We start from the raw sequence: 26,825 nt of genomic DNA, 5'->3' as shown, positions 1-26,825 counted from the left end.
CTTTTGAATGGTGAGAGACTGGGAAATGTTTGCATTCAGAGGGACCTGGGTGTCCTTGTACATAAATCACAGAAAGTTAACATGCAGGAACAGCAAGCAATTAAGAAAGCAAATAGTATGCTAAGCGTAATGAAGTCTTACTACAATTATACAGGGCATTGGTGAGGCCAGACCTGTGTACAGTTCTGGTCTCCTTACCTAAGGAAAGACATACTTGCCTTAGAGGGAGTGCAACAAAGGTTCACTAGACTGGTTCCTGGGATGAGGGGATTGCCCTATGAGGAGGGATTGAGTAGACTAGGCCTATATTCCCTAGAATTTAGAAGAATGAGAGACGATCTAAGTGAAATATATAAAATCCTTAAGGGGCTTGAGAGGGTTAATGCTGGGAAAATGTTTCCCCTGGCTGGGGAATCTAGAACATGGGGTCACAGTTACAGAATAAGGGGTAGGCCATTTAGGACTGAAATGATGAGAAATTTCTTCACTCAAAGGGTTGTGAATCTTTGGAATTTTCTACCTCAGAGAGCTGTGGATGCTCAGTTGTTGAGTACATTCAAGACAGAGGTCGATAAATTTTTGTGAATTATGGAAAATGGGATAGTACAGGATGGTGAAGTTTATTTAAATTTGTTCCTGGGATCTGGGCATTGCTGGCAAGGCCAGCATTTATTGCCCATCCCTAATTGCCCTTGAGAAGGTGGTGGTGAGCTGCCTTCTTGAACCGCTGCAGTCCATGTGGTGAAGGTACTCCCACAGTGCTGTTAGGGAGGGAATTCCAGGATTTTGACCCAGCAACGATGAAGGAACGGCGATATACTTGCAAGTCAGGATGGTGTGTAACTTGGAGGGGAACCTGCAGGTGATGGTGTTCCCATGTGCCTGCTGTCCTTGTCCTTCTAGGCGGTAGCAGTCGCGGGTTTGGGAGGTGCTGCCGAAGAAGCCTTGGTGAGTTGTTGCATTGCATCTTGTAGATGGTACACACTGCAGGCACGGTACGCCGGTGGTGGAGGGAGTGAATGTTTAAGGTGGTGGATGGGGTGCCAATCAAGCGGGCTGCTTTGTCCTGGATGGTGTTGAGCTTCTTGAGTGTTGTTGGAGCTGCATTCATCCAGGCAAGTGGAGAGTATTCCATCACATTGTAAGGTTCGCAAAATTCTGCAGATTCCCTCAAACCAAGAAGATTACCACAAAGAAGAGATTTTGGGTTGTTTTAAAGGGTGTTGGGCCAAAAGGGGGCTTAACGTTAAAACCCCTGGATTTTGGTTATTTTAAAAGGGCATGTCCAGGCCTGTGGAAGGCTGCGACAAAGGGGTTGCGATGGGCCTCTGTAAAACAAGCAGTTTGGGTATTGGCATAGGCCAAACTGTCTGGGAATGTTCCAGACTGTCTCAGTCATTTTTACATAACGACAATAGGCCTACGAAAGAGCAGTTCCCGCCAAAATTACAGAGCCATCCAAAGTATGCATAATGCAGAACATGCCACTGACCAACAAAAGGGGCCCTGGCCCCAGCAGGAGACAAAACTTACTAATCGGACCAAAGATTAAACAGTCATTTAAAGCCAATTTAGGTTTCGACGGACCATCCCGAACCTAGTTTACACCAACTTAAATCAATTAAGATAGATGGGACCAGCTCAAAACCCGTTAAAGAATTTAAAAACTATTACTGTTAACGAGCCCACCAAAATTGACAATGGGCCAGAGAAGATTTGGCGGGCAGATAAGCAAGGTCTCAAATGGTATAATTGGGGCCTGCTTTCTCAGTTAACACAGTGGGCTGGATTTTCCTAAGCCCCTGGAGTCGGGTTGGAGGCGTGCGGGCTATAAAAATCGGAGATCCGGGGGTCCCGACCCCATCCCGCCTCCAACCCGCCTCCATGTCAATTTCATAGGAGTCGGGTTCCCGACAAGTGCTGGAACCCGACTCCCAGAGAGGCGGGAAGGGATTAAAGGCAATTAAACTGCCTGTTAACAGGTAGTTTTTTGCCTATTCGCGATTTTTATTGCAGGTTTGTGGGCTTCCCGACAGCTCCAAACCACGAAAAGTTTTCGAGGCGGGACGTGGGTCTGAGGTCTTGGAGGGGTCGAGATGCCCAGTGTTCAGGTGAGTGAGGGGTGCAGGAGTGCAAAGGTAAGTGTTTTGCAAGTGTTTAAATAAGTTTAACTTACTTTTACTTACCTTTACAGGAGTCCTGCATTCCGGTGTCGGGAGTCGGCTGCAAGAACCACAGAAGCTCCGATTTTTAAAAAAAAATCAGCTTCTTTGTTTCTACAGCAAAATGATTTTAAAGTTATCCTGAGAAAGGACTGAGGCTGAATTAGCAGTTTTTCAGTGCTTGACAGCTTCAAACAGCTGTTAAACACTGATATTTCATGTGCCAAAAGCTTTTGACAGATGAAATGTCAATCTCTGACGTCACCTGTTGCCGGGTGGCCCTTAATTGGCCTGCTGAGCCCACAGGGCGGGCTCAACAAGGTCAATCAGAGGAAAATCCAGTGGGTTGGCCACATCTCCATGGAGGCGGGACAACAAGCCCGAATGTGGGTTTCCCACCTCCAACCCGCCCCTGTAGCAAAATCCAGCTCAGTCAGTCAATTGAAGGAGCAGTCACTCAGAATTCAACAGTCGGAGAATTGGAGATTGACGGAAGGACAACAGAAGGAGAACGGAAGGAAAGGAGAAAGGAATCGCGGCAACCAAGGGCCCCAAGAAACAAACAACCAACAATATTACCAACAACTAGGTAATATTGGGCCACCGCGACCAACAAGAAACCAACCTGGAAGAAACCGAAGATTTGCAAGTTTGTTTCCACTCTACAAGCTATTCTGACTTATCCCTGGTAAGATTTGATGAAAAAGGCTCTAAACCCTATACCTAACCAAAGGAAATTAGGTACTTACCCGACAGATCCAATACGCACCCGACCGCATCAGTGGACATGCGAAGACTGAAAAAGCAACGCAGGTGAAGTCTTCTACCACGTCCGGGGTACGGCAGGCCCCAACCGCCACACCTAGAGAACCCCGAAATCGCGAACCTCTACAACTGTCAAGAAAGTCGTTTGGTGAGCATTTTCCCTGGTCCTCTGGAGTCTAACTTAGTCAGTGTAGTGGAATTGGGAGAGGTGAAGTATTCTGTCTATTGTTATTCTTCCTCATGTATTCCAAAGTGTTCCCCCTTTTAGAGTGATAAGATTATTGTGTTGTGTATATTTTCTTGTCTCAAATAAAATCCAAGTTCTTTTCACCAACTCAGTTGTCTGTTGCAATTTCATTACAACCCCCAAATAAGTCCAAAGTCTAGAACCAAGGGAGTGGGAGCGATTCGAACCACTCAGGAGTCAGAGGCAAAGCTGACCACACACACCACCCCTTACAACACTTCTTACTTGTGCCTTGTAGATAGTGGAAAGGCTTTGGGGAGTCAGGAGGTGAGACACTCGGTGCAGAATTCCGAGCCTCTGACCTGCTCCAATGACCACATTATTTATATGGCTGGTCCAGTTAAGTATCTGGTCAATGGTGACCCCCCGGATGTTGATGGTGGGGGATTCGGCGATGGTAATGCCGTTGAATGTCAAGGGGCAGTGGTTAGACTCTCGCTTGTTGGAGATAGTCATTGCCTGGCACTTGTGTGGTGCGAATATTACTTGCCACTTATTAGCCCAAGCCTGAATGTCGTCCAGGTCTTGCTGCATGTGGGCATGGACTGCTTCATTATCTGAGGAGTTGCGAATTGCACCGAACACAGTGCAGTCTTCAGAGAACATCCCCACTTCTGACCTTATGATGGAGGGAAGGTCATTGATGAAGCAGCTGAAGATGGTTGGGCCTAAGACACTACCCTGAGGAACTCCTGCAGTGATGTCCTGGGGCTGAGATGATTGACCTTCAACAACCACAACCATTTTCCTTTGCGCTAGGTATTACTCCAGCCAGTGGAGCGTTTTCCCCCCCGATTCCCATTGACTTCAGTTTTACTAGAGCTGCTTGATGCCACACTCAGTCAAATGCTGCCTTGATGTCAAGGGCAGTCACTCTCACCTCAACTCTGGAATTCAGCTCTTTTGCCCATGTTTGGACCAAGGCTGTAATGAGATCTGGAGCCGAGTGGTCCTGGCGGAACCTAAACTGAGCATCAGTGAGTAGATTATTGGTGAGTAAGTGCCGCTTGATAGCACTGTCGACGACACCTTCCATCACTTTGCTGATGATTGAGAGTAGACAGATGGTGCGGTAATTGGACAGATTGGATTTGTCCTGCTTTTTGTGGACAGGACATACCTAGGCAGTTATCCACATTGTCGGACAGATGCCAGTGTTGTAGCTTTACTGGAACAGCTTGGCTAGAGGCGCGGCTAGTTCTGGAGCACAAGTCTTCAGTATGATAGCCAGGATGTTGTCAGGGCCTGTAGACTTTGCTGTATCCAGTGCGCTCAGCCGTTTCTTGATATGACATGGAGCAAATCGAATTGGCCGAAGACTGGCTTCTGTGATAGTGAGGACCTCGGGAGTAGGCCGATATGGATCATCCACTCGGCACTTCTGGCTGAAGATGGTTGCAAACGCTTCAGCCTTGTCTTTTGTACTCATGTGCTGTGCTCCACCATCATTGAGGATGGGGATATTCATGGAGCTTTCTCCTCCCATTAGTTGTTTAATGGTCCACCACCATTCACGGCTGGATGTGGCAGGACTGCAGAGGTTTGATCTGATCTGTTGATTGTAGGATTGCTTAGTCCTGTCTGCTTCCGCTGTTTAGCATGCATGTAGTCCTGTGTTGCAGTTTCCCTAGGTTGGCACCTCATTTTTAGGTACGCCTGGTGCTGCTCCTGGCATGCTCTTCTACACTCCTTATTGAACCAGGGTTGGTCCCCTGGCTTGATGGTAATGGTAGAGTGAGGGATATGCCGGGCCATGAGTTTACAGATTGTGGTAGAATACAATTCTGCTGCTGCTGATGGCCCACAGTGCCTCATGGATGCCCAGTTTTGAGCTGCTAGATCTGTTCTGAATCTATCCCATTTAGCACGGTGGTAGTGCCACACAACACAATGGAGGGTGTCCTCAGTGTGAAGACGGGACTTCGTCTCCACGAGTGATCACTGCTACCAATGCTGTCATGGACAGATGCATCTGTGACAGGTAGATTGGTGAGGACGAGGTCAAGTAGGTTCTTCCCTCGTGTTGGTTCTCTCACCACCTGCCACAGGCCCAGTTTGGCAGCTATGTCCTTCAGGACTCGGCCAGTAGTGGCGCTACCCACCCAGAGTACATTCTGTGCCCTTGCTCGCTCAGTGCCTTTTCCAAGTGGTGTTCAACATGGAGCAGTACTTATTCATCAGCTGAGGGAGGGCAGTAGGTGGTAATCAGCAGGCGGCTTCCTTGCCCGTGCTTGACCTGAAGCCATGAGACTTCATGGGGTCCGGAGTCAATGTTGAGGACTCCCAGGGCCACTCCCGCCTGACTGTATACCACTGTGCCACCACCTCTGGTGGGTCTGCCCTGCTGGTGGGACATTGTCTGACTATGACTATGTCAGGCTGTTGCTTGACTAGTCTGTGGGACAGCTCTCCCAATTTTGGCACAAGTCCTCAGATGTTTGTGAGGAGGACTTTGCAGGGTGGACTGGGCTGGGTGTGCCGTTGTCATGTCCATAGCCGGTGCCAAGGTCGATACCGGTTTTATTCTTCTTATTGTTTTTCATAGGGGTTTGTTGCAACTGAGTGGCTTGCTCGGCAATTGCAACATATCAGCCAGACCAGGTAAGGGCAGCAGATCTCCTTCCCTAAAGGGCATTAGTGAACCGGATGGGTTTTCATGACAATATCATGGTTTCCATTACTGATACTAGCTTTTTATTCCAGATTTATTTGATTAACTGAATTTAAATTCCCTAGGTTGGATTCGAACACATGCCTCTGGATCATAAGTCCAGTCCTCTGGATTACTAGTCCAGTAACATAACCACTATGCAACCGTTCCCGATAGGAGTTGAGGTAGAAGATCAGCCATGATCTTATTGAATGGCAGAGCAGGCTCAAAGGGCAAAATGGTCTACTCCAGCTCCTATTTCTTGTGGTCTTATTTACACTTACTTCCCTCAGTGCCACCCGGACCAGGTGACTTATCCACTTAAATCACAGCCACCCTTTCTAGTACCTCCTCTTTTACCATAGCTTTGGCAAAGTCCTCTTCCTTGGTAAACACCGATGCAAAGTACTCATTTAGTACATCAGCCATGTCTTCTGCCTCTACCAATTGTTCTCCATTTTGGTCCCAAATCGGCCCCACTGCTCCTCCGATAGCTCTTTTACTGTTAATATGCCTATAGAAGACGTTTGGATTCCCCTCTATGTTAGTCGCTAATCTATTCTCGCACTGTCTCTTGGGATGGGAGGGGTAAGGGAAGATTGGAGCGTGGGTTGGGGTGAGATCGTGGGTCAGGGGTGAGATCGTGGGTTGGGGTGAGATCATGGATGAGGTTGTGGGTTGGGGTGGGGTCGTGGGTCAGGGGTGAGATCGTTGGTTGGGGTTGAGGTCGTTGGTCGGGGTGAGGTCGTGGGTCAGGGATGAGGTCGTGGGGCGGGGGTTAGATCGTTGGTTCGGGGTGAGGTAGTGGGTGATAGCGTTGGTCGGGGTGAGGTCGTGGGGTGGGCTGAGGTCGTGGGTCGGGGTGAGGTCGTGGGGTGGGGTGAGGTCGTGGGTAGGTCGTGGGGCGGGGGTGAGGTCGTGGGGCGGGGGTGAGGTCGTGGGTGAGGTCTTGGGGCGGGGGTGAGGTCGTGGGTCGGGGTGAGGTCGTGGGTCGGGGGTGAGGTCATGGGACGGGGGTGAGGTCCTAGGTCAGGGTGAGGTCGTGGGGCGGGGTGAGGTCGTGGGGCGGGGGTGAGGTCGTGGGGCGGGGGTGAGGTCCTGGGGCGGGGGTGAGGTCGTGGGGCGGGGGTGAGGTCGTGGGGCGGGGGTGAGGTCGTGGGGCGGGGGTGAGGTCGTGGGGCGGGGGTGAGGTCGTGGGGCGGGGGTGAGGTCGTGGGGCGGTGGTGAGGTCGTGGGTGAGGTCGTGGGGCGGGGGTGAGGTCGTGGGGCGGGGGTGAGGTCTTGGGGCGGGGGTGAGGTCTTGGGGCGGGGGTGAGGTCGTGGGGCGGGGGTGAGGTCGTGGGGCGGGGGTGAGGTCTTGGGGCGGGGGTGAGGTCTTGGGGCGGGGGTGAGGTCTTGGGGCGGGGGTGAGGTCTTGGGGCGGGGGTGAGGTCTTGGGGCGGGGGTGAGGTCTTGGGGCGGGGGTGAGGTCTTGGGGCGGGGGTGAGGTCTTGGGGCGGGGGTGAGGTCTTGGGGCGGGGGTGAGGTCTTGGGGCGGGGGTGAGGTCTTGGGGCGGGGGTGAGGTCTTGGGGCGGGGGTGAGGTCTTGGGGCGGGGGTGAGGTCTTGGGGCGGGGGTGAGGTCTTGGGGCGGGGTGAGGTCGTGGGTAAGATCAGGGCCCGGTGTAGGAGATCGGAATATGGGTTGGGAAGCAGGCTTGCTTGAGTGGCTGGGGGAAGCAATCCTGCTTCTCCTGGCCCACAAGCAATAATGTAGAGGCACTTACCTAATGGATCGAAGCCTTTTCGCCTCCCTTCAGCTGCAGGGTTTCATGAACCTGATAGGCTGCTAAAGTTTAAGGCATGTAGCCTCATTAACATATTTAAATATCAGACCTGCCTCTCAAGAGCAGTTAAGTCGCCTGCTCCATTAAAACTGGAAGTGGAGGCAAGTTTCAGACTTTTGAAATTTTAACCTACTCCCTCCCCCCATCCTTCATGGGGGATTAAAATTACTCCCCATGTTACAACTGCTGAGCTCTGTCCCTGGATCTTCCTAACTTTGGTTACAATAGTGTCACTTTTATCCCTCAGCTAAAAGGCCTTTACATCATACCTCCTCCGTGAGCTTTACTCTTGGTTTACATGGACTACCATTAGCTCATCATTCCACAGATTTGGTATCAGTGGGTGAAAGTTACATAGTGGGTCTCAGGCCATAAAAAAAACTGTCTTGACTCGTACAAGCATAGAAAAGGTAAACACACAGTTGTCAAACAGATAGATTTATCCACGAGCAGGTCAGAACTATGCAAAGAAAACAGCTTGCATCAGCCCTGATGGTCTTGAATGCTTGAGCTGATTTTTTGGATATTTTCCAGAATGCTGTTGCCGGTAGATTCAGGAAGCGCAGTTTCTTTTTTACAAAATAGTCTTTAATATAAAATGGATTATTTGATACAACCTTTCCTAACATTGTCTATGCACAAAAAGAAAGTTTCCTGGGACCACATTTTTAAATGTGGAACAGATTCTCTTCATGTTAAAAAACATAAAAACTTCCCATATGATTTACTGTAGTGAGTTTATCCAGCAAACTAGCTGACCAATACAGACCAGAAGATTCCAGGTGTCACAGTCTGCACTGAGTGATCTCAGCCAAGCTGTAGGAGAAATATTAGAACTAGCTTCAGCACCCCTGGATATTAGGGTGGGGATATTTGCCAAGGGTTCCCACTAGTTAATGGTTCCTGTTGTAAGTGCCCATGTGTGGTCAACGAGGTGCGTTTTAAGCATGGTCTTAAAGGAGGAGTTGGAGGGGTTTAGGGAAGGAATTCCAGAGCGTGGCACCTAGGCGGCTGAAAGCACGGCTGCCAATGGGGGGGGGGGGGGGGGGCAAAGGGAGGGAAGAATAGACAAAAGTCCAGAGTCAGAGGATGGGAGAGATCTATTTGGGGGGGGAGATGCAAGGCTGGAGGAGGTTACAGAGATAGGAGGGATGAGGCCATGAGGGATTTAAATACAACAATGAGAATTTTATGTTGCAGCAGTTGGAGGACCGGGAGCCAATGGGCAGGAGTGATGGTGAGCAGGACTTGGTGCGGGATAGGATACAAGCAACAGAGTTTTGGATGAGAGTGCAGTGTGGAGAACGGGAGGTCAGCTTTGGAATAGTCGAGTCTGGAGGTGACAATCACATGAATGAGAATTTTGGCAGCAGATGGGCTGAGACAGGGTTGGAGATAGGTGATGTTACAGAGTTGGAAGTAGCCGGGCTTTGTGATGTAGGAGATATGGGAAGCTCAGCTCAAGGTTGAATAGGATGCCGAGGTTGTGAACTGGTTTAGCCTGAGATAGTGGCCGGGGAGGGGGATGGAATCAGTGGTAAGGGTAAGGAATTTGCGGTCTTCCCAATGTTTAACTGGAGGAAACTGACACTCATCCAAGACTAGATGTCGAACAACCAGTCTGATAGCACAGAGGCAGTTGTATAGTTGAGAGAGGTGGAGGAGAGGTAGCGGTAGAGGTAGGTGTCGTCAGCGTACATGTAGAAGCTGATCCCATATCTTTGGATCATGTTGCCAGCATGTAGATGAGGATGAGTAAGGGGCCAAGGTTAGATCCTTGGGGGCTTCGATAGGTAACGGTGCAGGGTGGGAAGGAAAGCGCTTGGTGGAGATGCTCTTGCTATGATTGGATAAGGGTAAGAGTGAACAAAATGCGTGGAGTCCAACCGAGCTGGATAGCAGGGGAAGGGCGTTGGAGGAGGATGGTGTAGTTGACCATTTCAAGGGCTGCAGAAAGGTCAGGGAGGATAAAAAGGGATAAAGCACCATGGTCACAAAGCATGTCATTTGTGACTTTGATTAGGGCCATTTCAGTGTTATGGCAGAGGTGGAAGCCTGATTGGAGAGATTCAAACATGGAGTTACGGGAAAGATGGGCATGAATTTGTGAGCTGACAACACAGTCAAGGGACCTTGGAGATGGAAGGTGGTTGCAGATGGGGCAAGGACAGAGAGGGTCAAGGGTGTTTTTTTTTTTTAGGAGGGGAGTGGTGACAACTGTTTTGAAAGGGAGAGGGACGCTCTCTGAAGAGAGGAAATCATTTACAATGTCAGCTAGCATGGGGGCCATGAAAAGAAGTTGGGTGGTCAGCCAATTCATTCAAATGGAATTAAGGGAGTAGGAGGTGGGTTTTGTGGAGTTAAGTTTGGAGAGGGTATGATCCTGGAGTAATAGGCATTTTGGCTGAGAAGAGTGAGGCCTGATAGTGCTTGATGTGGTCCATCCAAATCTGGTGATGGATGCTTGAAACAGTTGTGCACCAGATACACTCAAGTCTGCACCCCTTGGACTTGAGGAAATGAAGATGGAGGCTATATCAGGGGTAATGACCAGGATGGGAGAGGTTCACATAGCCAAATAAATGAATGAATCAGGACAGGAATACTTTTAAACCTGGAGAACTCATCTTAATCCAAACTGAAGTTGAGACTATAGAATAATCTTAAAAATGTAACACTGGTTCATAATATAAATGTATGACACCAGTAAAAGTTGAAATGCCAATTCAACATGTGAGGTAACCTCAGTTTGTTCAACTACTATTAGCTGTTGTTGGAGACCCTAATAATTATTCCTAATTATACCTCCAGCTCAGATTTGGCTCTTTTCCAACATTTTTCTGCAATATTGTGAAACCACATTATGATTGCCAACAGTAAAGATAGCTTGAAAGAAAAGAAGGACTTGTATTTATAAAGCACCTTTCACGACCTTGGGATATCCCAAAGCGTTTTACAGCCAATGAAATACTTTTTGAAGTGTAGTCACTGTTGTAATGTAGGAAACACGGCAGCCAATTTGCACACAGCAAGCTCCCACAAACAGGAATGTGATCATTAACACATGATCTGTTTTAGTAATGTTGGTTGAGGAATAAATGTTGGCGAGGATATTTCAAAAAAGCTGTACAGCATACACACATTCTCTCAAGACAAACTGATTTAAAGTCAGGGGCAAAAGACAGAAATATTATTTTTGGAACGGGTAAACATTATTTATGAAAAAGTATATAAGATGGTTTATTGCATGTAGGTTGAGGTAGTTCTATTTAAATTTGTAAATAGGCTGAATCTGTCAAAACAATATTTCAAATGTTCAGCACTTCATACTGTATATCTTCTCTATATATATAAATCGGTACTTCTGTCATTCTGTCTATCTGTCTGTCATCGCGTGTGCGTTGCGGGTATGCACTCAAAAGTTACAGGGCGTACCTACGCGCGCGTTACCTCCAAAGAAAGCTTACGCTTCCGAGACGGTTTTAAGCGTATTTACGTTTCGGCTGGGCTAAAATTGCGCCCGCGGTATCCCAAAAACCTTCAACATTCCGCTCATTAGCATCTCATTATCCGCTCATTAGCGACAGAGTGACCTCGAGCTCGACCAATCGTACGCCGGGTTGCTGGCGTGTGCCGCCGGGCCAATCGGTGCGCGTGTGGCCGGGCTTTATCGTTCTGAACCGAGGTGAGTCGCCGCCATCTTGATTCCAAACTTTTCCTTTCTTTTTCCCGCTTTCTGCGTCTTAAAAAAAAACGTTGCTTTTAAAACACATATTGTTTTTTAAAAAAATGATTTAGAAAGTAATTATCTTATCTAATCTCATTAATTTTCCTACCTTTCCCCGTTTTTCCAGGTAGGCCTAGAAGCCTCGGCGTCTCCTCCGCACCCACGCCCGAGCTAGGCACCTCCCGGCCCCACTCGAAGGCTGGAGGGCCGAGCCTCAGCCGGCGCCGCTAGGGTGCGCGCGCAGCAGGAGCTGAGACGTCTCTCTCTGCCGGGGCTTGCTGAGCGTCCAGCGTTACCCTGGCAACGGGCGCAATCGGCGGTCTTCACCTCGGGGGGGGGGGGGGGGCGGCCAGCCGCGACCCTCGGGGGGGCCGCGACCCTCGGGGGAGGGGGGCCGCGACCCTCGGGGGGGGGGGGGGGGGGGGGGGGGGGGAGGGGGGCCGCGACCCTCGGGGGGGGGGGGGCGCGCGCGCAGCAGGAGCAGCTGAGACGCGGCGTCTCTCTCTCTGGCTTGGTCAGCGTCACGGTTGCCCTGGCAACCGGGCCCGCCGGCCGAGAGAGACGCCGCGTCTCAGCTCCTGCTGCGCGCGCAATCGGCGGTCTTCACCTCCGGGGGGGCGCCCGCCGCCCTCCCTCCCTGCCCTCCCTTCCCCCCTCCCTCCCTTCCTCCCCCCCGCCCTCCCTCCCCCTCCCCCGCCCTCCCTTCCCCTCCCTCCCCTCCCCCTCCCCTGCCCTCCCTTCCTTCCCCCCTCCCCTCCCCCCGCCCTTCCTTCCCCCCTCCCCTCCCCCCGCCCTCCCTTCCCCGCCCTCCCCCTCCCCCTCCCCTCCCCCCCCGCCCTCCCTCCCCCCTCCCCTCCCTCCCCCCTCCCCTCCCTCTCTTCCCCCCACCCCTCCCCTCCCTCTCTTCCCCCGAGTCGCTCTCTCTCTTCCCCCCAGTCGCTCTCTCTCTCTCTCTTCCAACAACAACATGCCCTCGAAAAAGCCTCGGCACCGCTGGGCACTTCAGCTAGTCATTCTATAAGTTTCAGCTAAAATTGTGGTATGCAGTATAGGATATATTTATATACAAATACAATAAATACTTGAAGAGACAAAATTGGCTGAATGTAAAGAGAGTTTAAATCTGTTCACTTTATATTCAGTGATATAAATTTAAAATGTTTTTATATCATGGTCTGTATTATTCAGCACTGGTGAGGTAATACCCATCTTGAATGATTTTCATGGAACTATTTTCATTCCAGCCCTTTTAAACAGAAAGCAGCTGTTTCTCTTTACATTTCTCTGGCAACTAAACTAAGCACAATAAAAACACGAGAACGAAACTAATTAATTGAAGCAGTTTCTCCAAGAAAACAACTAGCAAATGTATAAAGATGGCAGAAATTACACGTCACCTGAAAGAGGTCTCCAGAGCAACCAGCTGATGTTGCATGCTCCACAATGTTAGTGTCACTCCATGGCACCTCGTGTAAACACAATAGGGGGACCTTTCTGACTGGCTGTATCCTTTCGACTGGGGAATGCAGTTACTGGGAGGTTGGGTGGCCGCGGCTCCCAGCCACATCTCATTTAAAACTCAACAAGTGCAATTCTGCAGATGGGCTTTACACCTGTGTTGATCATTCCTCCCCGCTTTAAGTGGTAGGCTCATTAGGTATGCATGGAACATGAGAATTAAGTTGATTCTGCCAAATTTCCCAATATTTGGAATGAAGCTTTTGCAAGCTCTGCCTGACTGACAAGCTGCCTATTAGTTAAATGTGAAAGTACGGTGGCTGGGTGGGATATTGATGAATGGTTGTATGAAACTGGTACCTGTGTTTGAATTGTTTGATTGTGCTGAATCTGTGTTTTGAGTGGATTTAATTAGATTATACAAGCTGGGGGCAGTTGAGCTGCATGAGGCCAGAAAGGTTGAGAAGACAACCGAGTCACTAGAGTTTGTCCCAAACTAGAGTGAGGCATAGAAGTGTCGCAGCTCGATGGTATGTTCCATTTGAATCTGTTTGGTATGGCTGGACAATGGAAACCAGTGGTGTACAGAACTTGCATGATATGTGAGTTTCTGGAAATGATGAGTTCCCACGACAACTAAATTTGCAGTAAGTTTCTCCAGGTGAACTAAGTTGAGCTGAACATTACTGAACTTCAGAAAAGTTGTAGACACACTGCACTATACATGAGGATGAAGAATTCCTGAAAAGCACACTGTAAGAAGTGGTCACCCCACAGCTGGCGACGAATAATAGGCTAGAGGAACGGAAGTAGATGACCATCCTCTGGAGAGAGGGAGGAGCACTCAGGTGGAGGCAGTACTGGAGGTTGCTGGAGAAGTTCCCTGATAGGTGCTGTGTGACGCAGGCAAGAATGGTGATACAAGGGATCAAAATCAGAAGCAACTCCACTGCTCTATGGAGCAAAACGTTACTTGGAGGAAGAAGGCAAGTTATAGTTAGAGGGATTTCTACCCACAATGGGGATTCTATCTGTATAAAGTTAAATAGCATTTATTGCAGCCACGACTGTGTCCTGCATCATTTGCTGCCTCCCAACACCAGGCTAAGGGATTCAATGGAACATGCTGAGAAGATTCTGGAAGGGAAAGGTGCACATCCTGAAATTGTGGTTAGCGCCAATGACATAGGGAAGAACATGACGGAGGTCTTGCAAAGAGAGTTTGAAGAGTTAGGTTAAAGATCACAATCTCCAAGCTAGCATTACCCCCGGTGCCATGTGCTAGGCCAGTTAGGGAGGAGGAGTTTAGACACAACAATGCATGGTTTGACAGATGGTACAGAAAAGAGGGTTTCAGATTTATAAAACAATGGGAAAAAGCAGGGAAAATCATGATCGATGGGATGGGATTCATTAAACTGACGTGCACAAGTGTCCTTTCAGAGAGGGTAAATAGTGCAGGAGGAAGAGGCAAATCTTAAAAAGCACACGGGAGAGGGGCTAAAAATAAGCATAGTGAAAAGGCAAAGGAATCTAAAGCGGTAAGCTTGAAGTGAAGGAGGATATGGAGAGATCTACCTTAGAGCTGATAGGAGAGAGATTAAAGAGATGGATAGTGAAGGAAAGAATAAGAAAAAAAAAGGCAACAGGGTAATGAAGAATATGAATGTGCCAGGGTTGCAGTGTTTGTATGCAAATAGGCAAAGCATTAGAAAGAAAGTCCGAGAACTAGAGGCACTAGTAAGAATGGAGGGACAAATTTTCAGGAGAGATAGAAAAGTGAAAAAGGTGGCCTTACCAATTAAAGACACATGGCTAAGCTAACGTAAGTGTGGTAGAGTAGGTGCCAAAGCCCCCGCCAGAGTACCCAGGGTCAGGGATACACTGGTATGGAAGTGGCGCCACTGCCACTATGGGTGTATCTTGGGCATTTGCCGGAGGAAGGGCGGTCAGGAAAAGTGGCACCAGAAAACTGCTCAATGAACAGCTGGTGCCATCGGCCAGGAAGAAATGTTAAAATATGCCCCTTTGTAAGGGGGCTGAAAAGAAAAAATATCCAAGTCACTGGGAATTAGAGAGATCAGGGCCAAGGAAATGCTGCATGTGGGGACTCCTTCGCCTGGTCCCGTCTCCTACAATGTCATTGGCCTTGTTTGGGGCAGATGGAGGTTCAGCCCCAAACAGGCCCCAACACAAACTCACGGCATGGGCTGAGTCACGGTGTATCTGGATACTCGACACTTTCCCTGTGGTCAAGCTGCAATCCCCAACTGACTTAGGCCAGGAGTATCGCTGGCTGTACTGAAATTTAGGGCCCTAATTTCACCCATAGAAAGGAAAGTTATTAAATAATAGTGGTGCTCAGACAGAGTCTGTCTGGGTTGAGTTAAAAAAATAAGAGTTGGGTTAACATTTTGGAAGTACATTATAAACCACTTCAAATAATTGGAAAGAAATTGAGGATGAGATATTTGGCAATTTAGAGTTATAATTATGTGGGACGTAGAAGGAAGTATGCAGTGCTGGATCTAGCTCCGGGTAATGAAGCAGAATAAGTGCCCTTAAAGTCGAAGAATATTTAGGAAATAGTGACTAAAACTTTAATAGGTTCACATTGAAAACAGATAAAGCAAATGAGGTACAGTCATAGGTTAGATTTCAATGGGATAGAAGGGGTTCTAGCCCAGATTAATTGGAAAGATGGCTGTTCAAACAGTGGGCCTTGACAGCATTCTGGCTGTAGTGATGAAGACCTGTGTATCACTGATAACCACTCCTTTAGCCAAGCTGCTCTAGTACAAAAAACAGGACAAATCTAACCTGGCCAATTACTACCCTATCAGCTTCCTCCCAATCATCAGTAAAGTGATGGAAGGAGTCAGTAGCATCATGAAGTAACACCTACTCATGAATAACTGCTCACCGATGCTAAGTTCAGGTTCAGCCAGAACCATTTGGCTCCAGACCTAATCATAGTCTTGATCTAGACAAGAAGACAAAAGCCGAATGCCAGAGGAGAGGTGCGAGTAGCTGCCCTTGACATCTAGGCAGCATTCAATTGAGCATGCCACGATGGAGCCTTAGAAAAACAGAATCAGTCGGGGAATCACTGGGAAAACCCTCCAATGGAGTCATACCCGACACAAAGGAAGATGATCGTGGTTGTCTGAGGCCAGTCATCACAGCCCTAAGACATTACTGCAGTAGTTCCTCAAGGAAACATCCTTAGCTCAACATTCTTCAACTGCTTCATCGCTGACCTTCTCTCCATCATAAGGTCAGAAGTGGGGCTGTTTGCTGACGATTCCAGTGCTCAACTCCATTCACAACTCTTCCAGTAATGAAGCAGCCCATGCCAGCCTACAGCAGAACCTTGATAACATCCAGACTTGGGTGGACAAGTGACAGGTAAGATTTGTGTCACGTAAGTACCAGGTAATGACCATTTCAAACAAGGGAAAGTTCAGCACCTCCCCTTGTTTACCTGGCTGGTGGAGCGGGCCAGCCGGCCGCCCAATACCTGTGGCAGGAGGCCCAGTCTATTTTGGGGGCCGAGTCTCGTTGACATATATCCGGTGAGCTCCTTCCCTCGAATCGGGGTCCGCTGCAGCTCGTTGGCCAGGGAAAAGATAGGTCTGGGTGGGGTGGGGTGGGGTGGACGTGGTTGCGATTGCAGGAGGGAGAGGAGTCCGGGGTGACAGTGACTCATATTATTCTTGTAGAGCCCAGAGGCATACTCTGCTCTTGCTGCGAGCCACAAATATAATTGAAACACTTACCTTATCAGACCTCATCCTCGCGCCCACAAGGTTTTACTGAGCAGAGCATCCACGGCACATTAGGCCTTTTAAAATTGCGTCAAGGTCCTACAGATGTGTTTGGATCCCGATTTACGTGGATTCTTAAAGCTTCTGCCTGATTCAGGTGGGTGCCTTAGCTGCCCATGAAAACACTAGAAGCAATGTGATGACAGGTGGGAAGCAAGCAGGAATGACAATCTCAAATTTAACTCCACTACCAGGTACAGGGAGTTAGAATCCCTCTTCAATGGTACCACCATTGCTGAGTCAATCACCATCAACAGCCTGAGGATCATCCTTGACCAGAAGCTGAACTGGACCAGCCATATGAACACCACAGCTACAAGAACAGACAGAGCCTGGTACTCTGAGATGAGTAGCTCATCTCCTGACCCTTCAAAGCCTCCCCACCATCTACAAGGCTCAAGTTGGGAGTGTGATGGAATTATCACCAGTCACCTGGATGGACACAGCCACAACACTCCACACCGTTCAGTACAGAACAGTTCACTTGATTGGTGTTTCTGCCACTGGACTCAATATCCGCCTCTCCTTCACCAGTGCACTGTGGTTGCAGCATGTCACAATCTGCAGGATTCACTGCAGCAACTCACCAAGGTTACTGCGACAGCACCTCCCTCTCCTGTGACTTCTACCACAAAGAAGAGCAAGAGCAGCAATAACAACAGAAAATGCTGGAAAAACTCAGCAGGTCAGGCAACATCCGTGGAGAGAAATTTGAGTTGACGTTTTGGGTCGAACCCTTCTTCAAAACTGGAAAGAAAACAGATCGAAGGCAGGGCTGTGATCGGACAAAAGAAGTGAAAGAAACAAAAGAGCAGCAATGTTGTGGGAACACCATCATCTCCAAGTTACCCTTCAAGTCACACACAATCCTGGAATTCCCTACCTAACACCACGGAAAGAGCACCATCACCACAAGGACTGCTGCGGTTTAAGGAGAAGGCACACTTTCTCAGGGCAACTGGGATTGGGCAATTATATCTGAAGAACAAATATGTATCTATCAGTACTCAGCATATGTTGCAGTGTCAATGTACCAATTGACTCATTATGCACTGTTATTGTACTGTGTGATTCATACTGTGGTGTTAGAGGCTTTTGGCTGCAACACAAACTTTACTAGCTACAAATTAAAGTTTACGGAGCTATTACACCCTTTTAAATGCTGAGGGCAAGTCAGAACTCAAGTCTGAGCAGGCATCGTACCAAAAACCTTACCCACTAAAATGATCCACTTCAATTTGAAGTAAACAAAGAAGTTTAGCGTTGCTTTATTTGTACTGATTGTACAAAACTTGGCTAAGTATTCAGTCAAGGTACTGATAATATTCAGTTCCTTTGGTAATAGCATAGCTAAGAATAAATCACTCCTGATGAAGAACCACTTGTCTGTGTTTCTCTTCCCCTCTAGTTACCTTGTCAACTACCCAACTAACAAATGAACATTTTGTTGTGATTGGAGCAACTCACCCAACTCATTGGAGCAGCCTCATCTCAGATTAGATTTAGAATGGATCTAGGGATCTAAACCAGCCTTGCAATCCCAGCTGATTTACCAATAACTTGTGCTTTCAGTCTTCACCCTCATAAAATTTGCCTTTGTTTAGAAGGTTTGCATATTTTAAATATATGGTAAAGACTCCAAATGTTGGAAAAATCTTTCATAACAGTTGCCATCACCGTTTTGTGCGTCCCTGGCACTATTAAATAGGTGAGACCCATGGTAAAGGAGGCAGTGTTTATTTTCCTAACAGGAAGTGTTTAACCTGCTAATATCAATTCTCCTTGTGGAATCGTGTTCAGTATTCTGGGTAGGAAATGCAATTTGAGACTTTGTGGAACTAGTTCTGCAACTGCACTGAAAAAAAACATTTTCTCTACTCTCATGGGTTATCCGAGTTTGCTTTGAAGTTAGAAGTTAATAGTCATCAAAAGCAAAACCTCAACAAACCTCTATTTCTCTTGCTATAACCTGGTTCTAATTCTTTTTATTTCTATACTCCCTGACTCAGAATGGAGCCATGATAAAAGATCACAACCCCACTCTGGATCATGAGCAACATCATAGGAGATCAGCTAGCAATAAAAATACATTTAAAATCGCCTCACACACCTCTCTTTTCTAGTTGCTATGAGCAGCCCTGAAGAAGGAACATTAATTATTTTATAACAAAACTACTAATATATCAAAACAAGTAGAATAGACAGAAAATCAAAGTGGATTCATGTATTTGAAGACAATGATAATTAGCAGAATTGTAAATCTTATCAGGACAATATCCAGATTTTCCCACAGTTCTTGTCTATTTTTAGTGAAATTCCAAGATGGCAACTCGTCATCTTGCTTTAGTGCTTACACCTTTGAGTTTTATCTCCTGTGAAGAATATCTTGGAAAGGTTAAGAAATATCCGTGAGTAAAAAAGGCTGCAGTGAATATTTTACTTTTATTAGTATAACTTATATACCATAAACTCTCAGCGTACCTTCGGATCTGATTTTCCAGTTATCTTTTTCAGTAGTTCATTAAGATGGCTCCAATTACCTTGTGAGTACCAGCCAGGTTGCTCTAACGAGGGAAGTGGCTCCCTTTCTTCATCATTAACTGTGAATAAATTAGAAGAGTTCATCAAAAAGATTTTACACTTCCCTCATTTATTTGAATAATAAATATTTATGTTGGGAAAACATCCGCACCGTTTAGATGATCTAACTGCCTTTCTTTTTTGCATTCTGCCCCGTTCTCCCCCTTCACTGTACACACAATTCCCGCTGTAGAGATGGAGCTCCCTGAGTATTACAACCAGGGATTCTGACCGCCAGCACTGGATTCTACTTGTTTAGCAGATGACGTGCCCAGTGGGATGAGTTGGGTTACTAACTTTTCCTACCCTTGAGACCTGAATACTCTTAGAAAACTATAATTGACTATCAGCCAGTTGCAAATGGGAACAAGTTCCAGCTTTAAGTGTCAAACGTGTAGGCCCTGGATTTATACCATGGATACAAATGGCTTTATCTGAAATTTTGCTTCCTGCTGTTTTAGAGGGGCCAGTTACCTATTCAAAACAAATGGGTTGACAACTCCGCTAGATGAATGAATCTTAGACGAATGTATTAAGTGCTTGGACACCAGTACCCCACCGTGTCATTTCAGGGCAAACTGCCCGTCAGAAACACATCTGTCTGCACTAGATACTCTCAGGGAATCAGCACCACCATTCTTTCCTGCAACCAGTTTACCTTTAATGTCCAATAGCTAGTCACATGATACAATTCTTACTTGGCCTTGTCTCGCTAAAGTGTTAATCAGCCTGCCTTTCGGAGCAATTGAAAAAGTGCACACGGAGGCACCTGGTAAGATTACAGTATCTAGTTCACACAAGAGGTTTTCCTGGTTACGGCCCTTGGTTATTTTATCATAACTCAGGGCCGGTTAGCCATCCAGCCAAGCCCTCGCCCGCACGACTCCCGCTGGGAGTTAATATCCGGTCTGATGAGTCTGACTGTGCTTCAACGTCAAAAACTGCAGCGCTACGTGAGAAGCAACGTTACCCAAGCTGGTTGGTCTGGCTTGAACACACATTCTTCAGCCATCCCGCTGAGAGAATATAACCCTTGGAGAGCAAGATTTAACTTAAAATGAACATTTTAATATTAATCATACCAAGATCCTTGTTAATTGTATTCAGGTGGTTAAACAACATTCATTACTGCGACAGATTAAAGATCCTTGACTTCAAAATACTAACTTGTTACCAGGTTACCAATGCAGAATTATAAAATGTGTTCTAACTGAAAATACGTTTTTATTTCAGCTTTTCCTCCTCCATGTGAATATATAATTAAAAGGAATTTATTATTTAATAATAAGCCTACACATATAAAGGCGTAGCATGAATTCCTTTCTCAGGGTCAGTCGCACAACTTTAAGAAATTGTGCCAAAATATTCAAATCATTGTTTGCACAAAGAGAATCAAACACAGTGATATAAAAAAAATCCTTCCCAATTAATGTCACAAAACTGCTTTTGCTCAACAACCATGCGATGGAAATTTTAAGGACCACTTTATACAAAGCTTAACTTGGAGGGAATGTAATGTGGAGCTGTCTTTGGTGAGCCTTGGCACAGTTAACTCTAATAACTGTTGTCATGCTGGTACTAAACATACCCTTCGCGTTACCTGTGGGTTTCACATTACTACAAAAGCCATACGCTGCTCTGGCACAACAGCTGAGCTGGCCTTTGATGCGTTGGACTTGTTTCCAGGCAACAGGCACACATCCATGTTGTGACATGAGGTCACTGTACAGCAATCCACTTGGGCAGCTGCACAGTAGGATTTTGAGGTTTGAGGTCAGCAACAGTGTAGATGATCCAGACCTCAGAGCTAGATCTGCAGTAAGCCAAACCACGGTTCATTTGGATTCAGGTGTAAATGCTATTGCATCAGTATATATAGGAGTTCCATGTCAAATACTTACTACTGAGCTACTATAACTTATGCATCACCACTTTACTGCAGGCAATTCACAAATTTAAAAAAAAATTGAAGTCTCAGATATAAACATTAGAAATAACCTTAAGCAATATATATTTTCAAATCACGAGCTAAAAGAAGGTCGCAGAGTGTAAAAGGACAGAAGAGTGTGGTGTTTCATACAAGATACAGTATTCTAGATGGGGCCTAATCAAGGTCTTGTACAAAGACACTATGGTGCTCTTCGTTTTGCATTGGATCATTGTATAAGAGCATTTTCAAAAAAAATTATAAATTCTGGAATTAAAAAAACTGTACAACTGAACTTCATGTAGAAACCTAGGGCTAAAAATTGGATCACACCTGAACACAGGCGCGGGGATTGCGATGCGAGATCGCCCTGCGCCCGTTGAAAGGAATGCAGGCAGCACGTGACCTTCGTGCTGCCTGTTAATTATAGTGGCTGAACGCTCAGCAGGGGGGCTGAAATTTGTGCAAGGCTAGAACCAATGACAGCTAGCCTCCACTTCTTAAATACAGTCTGCACCTCTTAAAGGGGAAGTGCATTCTGCCTGCAGCAGCTCATGCAACTGGACAAGGGAGGGGGGAAACAGTGCAAATGTCACAACAGGGGAGAGAGTGTGCACCAAGGTTCTTTGATGCGGCACTGGAGGCCTTGGTGCAGGAGGTGGAAAGGAGGAGAGAGGTCTTATTTCCATAGGGGGCCAGGAGGCCTTCCAGGCAAACTAGAAAACGCCAATGGGAACAGATAGCCATAGCTGTCAATGACAGCAGTGTCACCCCGAGGAGCTGGCTGCAGTGCCGGAAGAAGTTTAATGACCTCACATGAATGGTCAAGGTCAGTGAATTCATCTTCAAATGCCATATTCCACCATCTGCGCCACTAGACTTCCACACTGCTCCAGGCACCACACCCCCATTACTCACCTACCAACAATCTCTACCAAACATGACTCTTACCTCACATTTATAGCTTTACCGTACCCTCACATACTTACACTGCTGCAAGACTCACACCCACATCTCTCAGCTTGCACACACTGTCAGCTATTCAACCATGACAGGCACATCACCCAAACACATTGCACCACTCTCACTGGCACACTTCCCTTTCTCTTGCAGAACAAGATCACTCACAATCGGAGTTAGCAGGGGCTACCCAAAGGGGCACAGGCATGCCTACATAATCTCACCCCCCTGGAGGAGAAAGTGCTGGTCATTCTTGGCAGGGCAATCGCTGAGCCCGTGGCCAGCGGCGGGTCTGAAGCTGTTCAAGATGACGGTATCCTCATACATAATCCTCCTTCTCACATCCCACTTCCCCCTCATTCCACAATCTCTTCTGACTTACAAACTGCAGATGGTGTAAGCATGCATTTCTTGCTTTCCCCCGTTCCCATCACCACAACCCTACCATTAAGCCTTTCTCCTTTCAGATAGCCAGGAACTGCCACCTGGCCAGGCACTATTGGAGGCGCAGGAAGAAAGTGACCATGAAGACACAGTGTCACTCGATTTCACACACTCTGCCATCAGCTCAGATACTGATACTCTGCGTACTTTAGAGGATAGGTTAGGCGCGGGATCTGCACGTGGTGAGACACCGGACTCGAGTGGCCCGCAGTCAAGGCAGGGGGAAAGAGGAGCGCAGGTGCCAGCTCCCCAGAGAGTGAGGTCGCACATGACTTCTGCTGCACAGGGCTCAGATGAGGACTTTGATGGGGCGGCCTACAGAAGAAGGCTGATGGGTATACACAACGAAATGCTTAGTGCATTGGCAGGCCTGCCAGAAAGCCGGAGTGCAATGTCAAGGACCATGGAGGAGTCCGGCACCAACCTTCCACAGGGCTTTGCGTAGAGCTTGGAGACCATGATTTCCAGCATGGGAGTGATGGCCAACTCTATTTCCGCACTTGTGGACCCAACCATGATGCAGGGTCTAATGGCCGATGGCTCAGCTTCCATTGCACCACAGTCAGAAGCCACCCAATGTCTGAGTGCTGCAGTGGAAGCTCAGAATTCTGTCATGCAAGCTCAGACTGCTCTCATGCAGGCACAGCTTGCTGCTACGCAAGCTTAGTCTGATGCCATCATGGCTGTGTTTACCAGCATGAAAAGGGGCTTGCAGGGTGTCACATAATTCCAGCAATCTGTCCTCCAACAATTACTAGGATTGCTGAGGTGTCACCCCGGGGGGGGTGGCAGTGGCTCCGTGGAGCATGAACCTGCTGTCCTCACTTAGGATGACAGCATTCGTCCTCCCACCACTGACACTCCACCAGTGCCCTTGCTGTTTGTTGCCTGTCAGCCAGCCAGCCCAGCCTGCTGCCACCCATGCCGAGGTGGTGCAGTCTGCAGCTGGGCCTCCTAGGCCCACAGCTGCTTGAGGTCATCCTGCAAGGCCACCTGCAGTCTCCTCCACTGAAAGTCTGCAGCCTTCCACCAGCCATGGTGCAGTCACTGGGGTAGCACTTCGTAGGAGCACTAGGACAGGCAAAGGCACATGGAAGACAGGCACTAAGGGAATGCAAAAGGGTGATTTTTCTATGTAATATTTGATGGATTGATGTATAGTTGGTTTGGAATGTTTTTGTTGTATCCGTGTGTTAATGGAGACACGGAATGCAAGAGTTGGTTTAACAGGTGTTTACTGAACAAAGTCTGGAGGTGAACTAAAAGATACAAGACGCTATACAAGCTTATATACCCGAGCGGTCACTACCGGTATTACAGTAAACAGGGGCTCTTAAAGGTACATACACTACAATTCCTCCCCTTTTAGATAATTAGTACATAACATTTTAAGTAATCATTAATTAACATGTTTACAAGAACAATAATCTACACATTTGCTGCAGTTAATCAATTATAAGTCAGTCTCTCTGGAGGCTTCCTGACTCGGTCCGGATAACGCCTCGGTAGTGTAGTAGTTTTCGGTGGTGTAGTAAGGTTCTTTTGGCAAGGTTGATTTGGCTTGAATGCCAGTGTCGGGTTCATCTGGTTCCAGTATCACCGGATCGGAGGTAGATACTATGGGTATCTCTGCTTCATCATTAGGCGTATAGAGTTGTGGTGTAGGTTGTCCCTTTTCGGATGACTCTATGATCTGGTCAGCATGGCGCCTTATTAGGCTTTCTCCAATGTCCACGGTATACATCAGTGGTCCTAGTCGTGTGCAAATAGTTCCAGGCTGCCATTTCTCGGTACGGTAGTCCCGGGCCAAAACTTGTTGACCTATCTGGAAGGTTCCAGTTGGCCTTTCATTCATGCCTTGAAATTGCCGGTTCTCTACGTCCCTTCTGATGTTTGGCTTGATCAAATCCAGCCGGCATCTTAGTCTTCTATTGAAAAACATCATGGCGGGAGTTTGGTTTGTAACCACATGTGTTGCATTCCTGTACGCAAACAAGAAGTTATCTACCTTATGTTGTAGATTTATGTCTTCATTATCCATGGCCTTTATGGCCTTCTAGAAGGTCTGGACAAACCTTTCAGCTAATCCATTGGTGGCGGGATGGTATGGGGCGGACGTGTAGTGCTTAACCCCATTGTTTTTTAAGAACTTCCTGAATTCTTCGGACACAAATTGCGGTCCATTATCAGAACAGATCTGTTCAGGCAGCCCATTCCTGGCAAATATGGTCCTTAATACTGTGATGGTTTTTTCTGTGGTGGTGGAGGACATCTTTATTACCTCCGGCCACTTGGAGTGTGCATCAACTGCGATTAAGAACATTGAGTCCATAAATGGACCAGCAAAGTCGATATGTACCCTTTGCCATGGAGATGAGGGCCACTCCCATGGATGTAGAGGGGCTTGTGGTGGGGCGTTTTGGACCTTCTGGCATCCTAGGCAGCTCTTGGTCATTTCTTCGATGTCTCCATCGAAACCTGGCCACCACACAAACGCCCTGGCTAGGTTCTTCATTTTCACTCCACCCAGATGCCCCTCGTGTAGCTCCTTTAGCACTTTATCCTGGAGTTTGGGTGGAATCACCACTCTGGATCCACACATCAAGGTTCCTCAGCACACTGACAGCTGTTCTCTTCTTTGCGAGAATGCTGGCAACAGTGGTTCGCCATGTGCTGGCCATCCCTTCACCGTTAAATCGTAGACTCGTGAGAGAGTCGGGTCATTTCTCGTTTCCTTTTCAATGGTAGAATTTGTTACTGGTAGACATTCTACTATGGTTGAGTGGAACATCTCCACTGGGTCCACTGTAGGTGCCTCTTCTACCGTTGGCGAAAATATCTTCTATCCTCGGAAGAGGATACTGTACCGTGTGAAGGACCGGGTTTACAGTCACCTTGACGTCCCCACAGATGCGAATTTTTCTCTGTTCTTCAGATTTATCATTATTCAACGGTTTCTTCATGACCGGGACGATGGGTGTTGCCCACTCGCTCCAATTTACCTTGGATAACATGCCTGCCTTTTCCAAATTCTCCAGCTCTGCCTCGACTGCTGGACGAATTGCGTATGGCACCGGCCTTGCCTTAAAAAACTTGGGAATTGCCGCATCTTCCACTTTTATTGAGGCGGTGACACCTTTCAAGGTTCCTAGTTCCTGTTGAAACACTTCTTTGGCGTTGGCCAAGATGTCTTTTAATCGTTCAGGTATGACGTCATCATCATTTTTTTTCTTACTGGTCACCGTCAGTGCCTGAATGGAGTGCCAGTCTAAACGTATCGTCCTGATCCATTCACGTCCCAACAGCGGTGGACCACCATCTTGCAGAACGTATAAATACAACTTCTGTATTTCCTTGCTGTTGTATACAACAGGCACCCTTATTTTCCCTCTGGGGTATACTTTCTGCCCCGTATATGTCTTCAAGATAATGGATGTGTCTTTCAAAGGTATATGCGGAAATAGCCGCTCGTAATCCCGTCGACTTATAACGGTCAGAGCTGATCCTGTATCTAGCTCCATTTTGACTGGGGACCCCGTTATCGTGAGGGTAACCCAAATGGTCTGGTAATCTTCTTTGGCAATTACATTATGTAATTTGAGACAGCTTAGTCTCTTGTTTCCGGAGCCGCTATCGCTCTTCTGGTCTTCGGAGCTACTGTCTGTCATCATTTGTACCTTTCTGTACTTTTCCTTATTGATTTTTTTTCTGTCAGTGGATTTTTTGTTTCCAGATCGGCATACACGTGCAATGTGTCCCATCTTTCCGCATTGCCTGCATGCTTTGTCCTTGAACCAGCAGTCCCTCTGGTCATGGGTGGATCTGCCGCAGCGATAACATCTCTCGAAACCCCGTGTCATTTCATGGGTGCCGAAGTCCTGTGGCTTTTGCTGTATCTCTGCAGCTCCTCTTGCTGCTGCTTCGTATGATACAGCCACACTGAAAGCCTTGTCCAGTGTCAAATCTTTCTCAGAAAGTAGCCTTTTCTGTGTTCCTTCACTTAGGAGACCGCAGACGAATTTGTCTCGTAGAGAATCTGCCAGTCCTGCCCCGAATTGGCAGTGCTTTGACAGCTTTCTTAATTCAGTGAGGTAATCAGCGTTACTTTCATTCTTGTGCTGATTCCTCCTGAAGAATTTGAATCGTTCCGCTATCAGCAGCGGTGTTGGGTTTAAGTGCTCCTGTAGGGTATCAACAATCTCCTTAAAATTCTTGTCCATCGGTTTGGCTGGAGTGATTAAGTTTCGTAACAG

General features: G+C 47.5%; 1 protein-coding gene across 1 annotated transcript in view; it reads right to left on the bottom strand.

Annotated features, from left to right (window-relative positions):
* The window catches only part of LOC147112760 (5'-nucleotidase domain-containing protein 1-like), a 208,266-nt gene that overhangs the window by 55,742 nt on the left and 125,699 nt on the right, over positions 1-26,825 (bottom strand). Inside the window, exon 3 of the mRNA XM_085998220.1 lies at positions 19,143-19,261. Within this exon, the coding sequence (XP_085854346.1) occupies positions 19,143-19,261 (119 nt within the window). The remainder of the gene's footprint in view (positions 1-19,142; positions 19,262-26,825) is intronic.

Source organism: Somniosus microcephalus, chromosome 9 (assembly GCF_052327205.1).
Source record: "Somniosus microcephalus isolate GS21.2 chromosome 9, FLI_Smic_1.0, whole genome shotgun sequence".
In the NCBI taxonomy this organism is placed as follows: domain Eukaryota; kingdom Metazoa; phylum Chordata; class Chondrichthyes; order Squaliformes; family Somniosidae; genus Somniosus; species Somniosus microcephalus.
The sequence above is the reverse complement of the archived record's forward strand: the minus strand, read 5'-3'. Positions and strand labels throughout refer to the sequence as shown.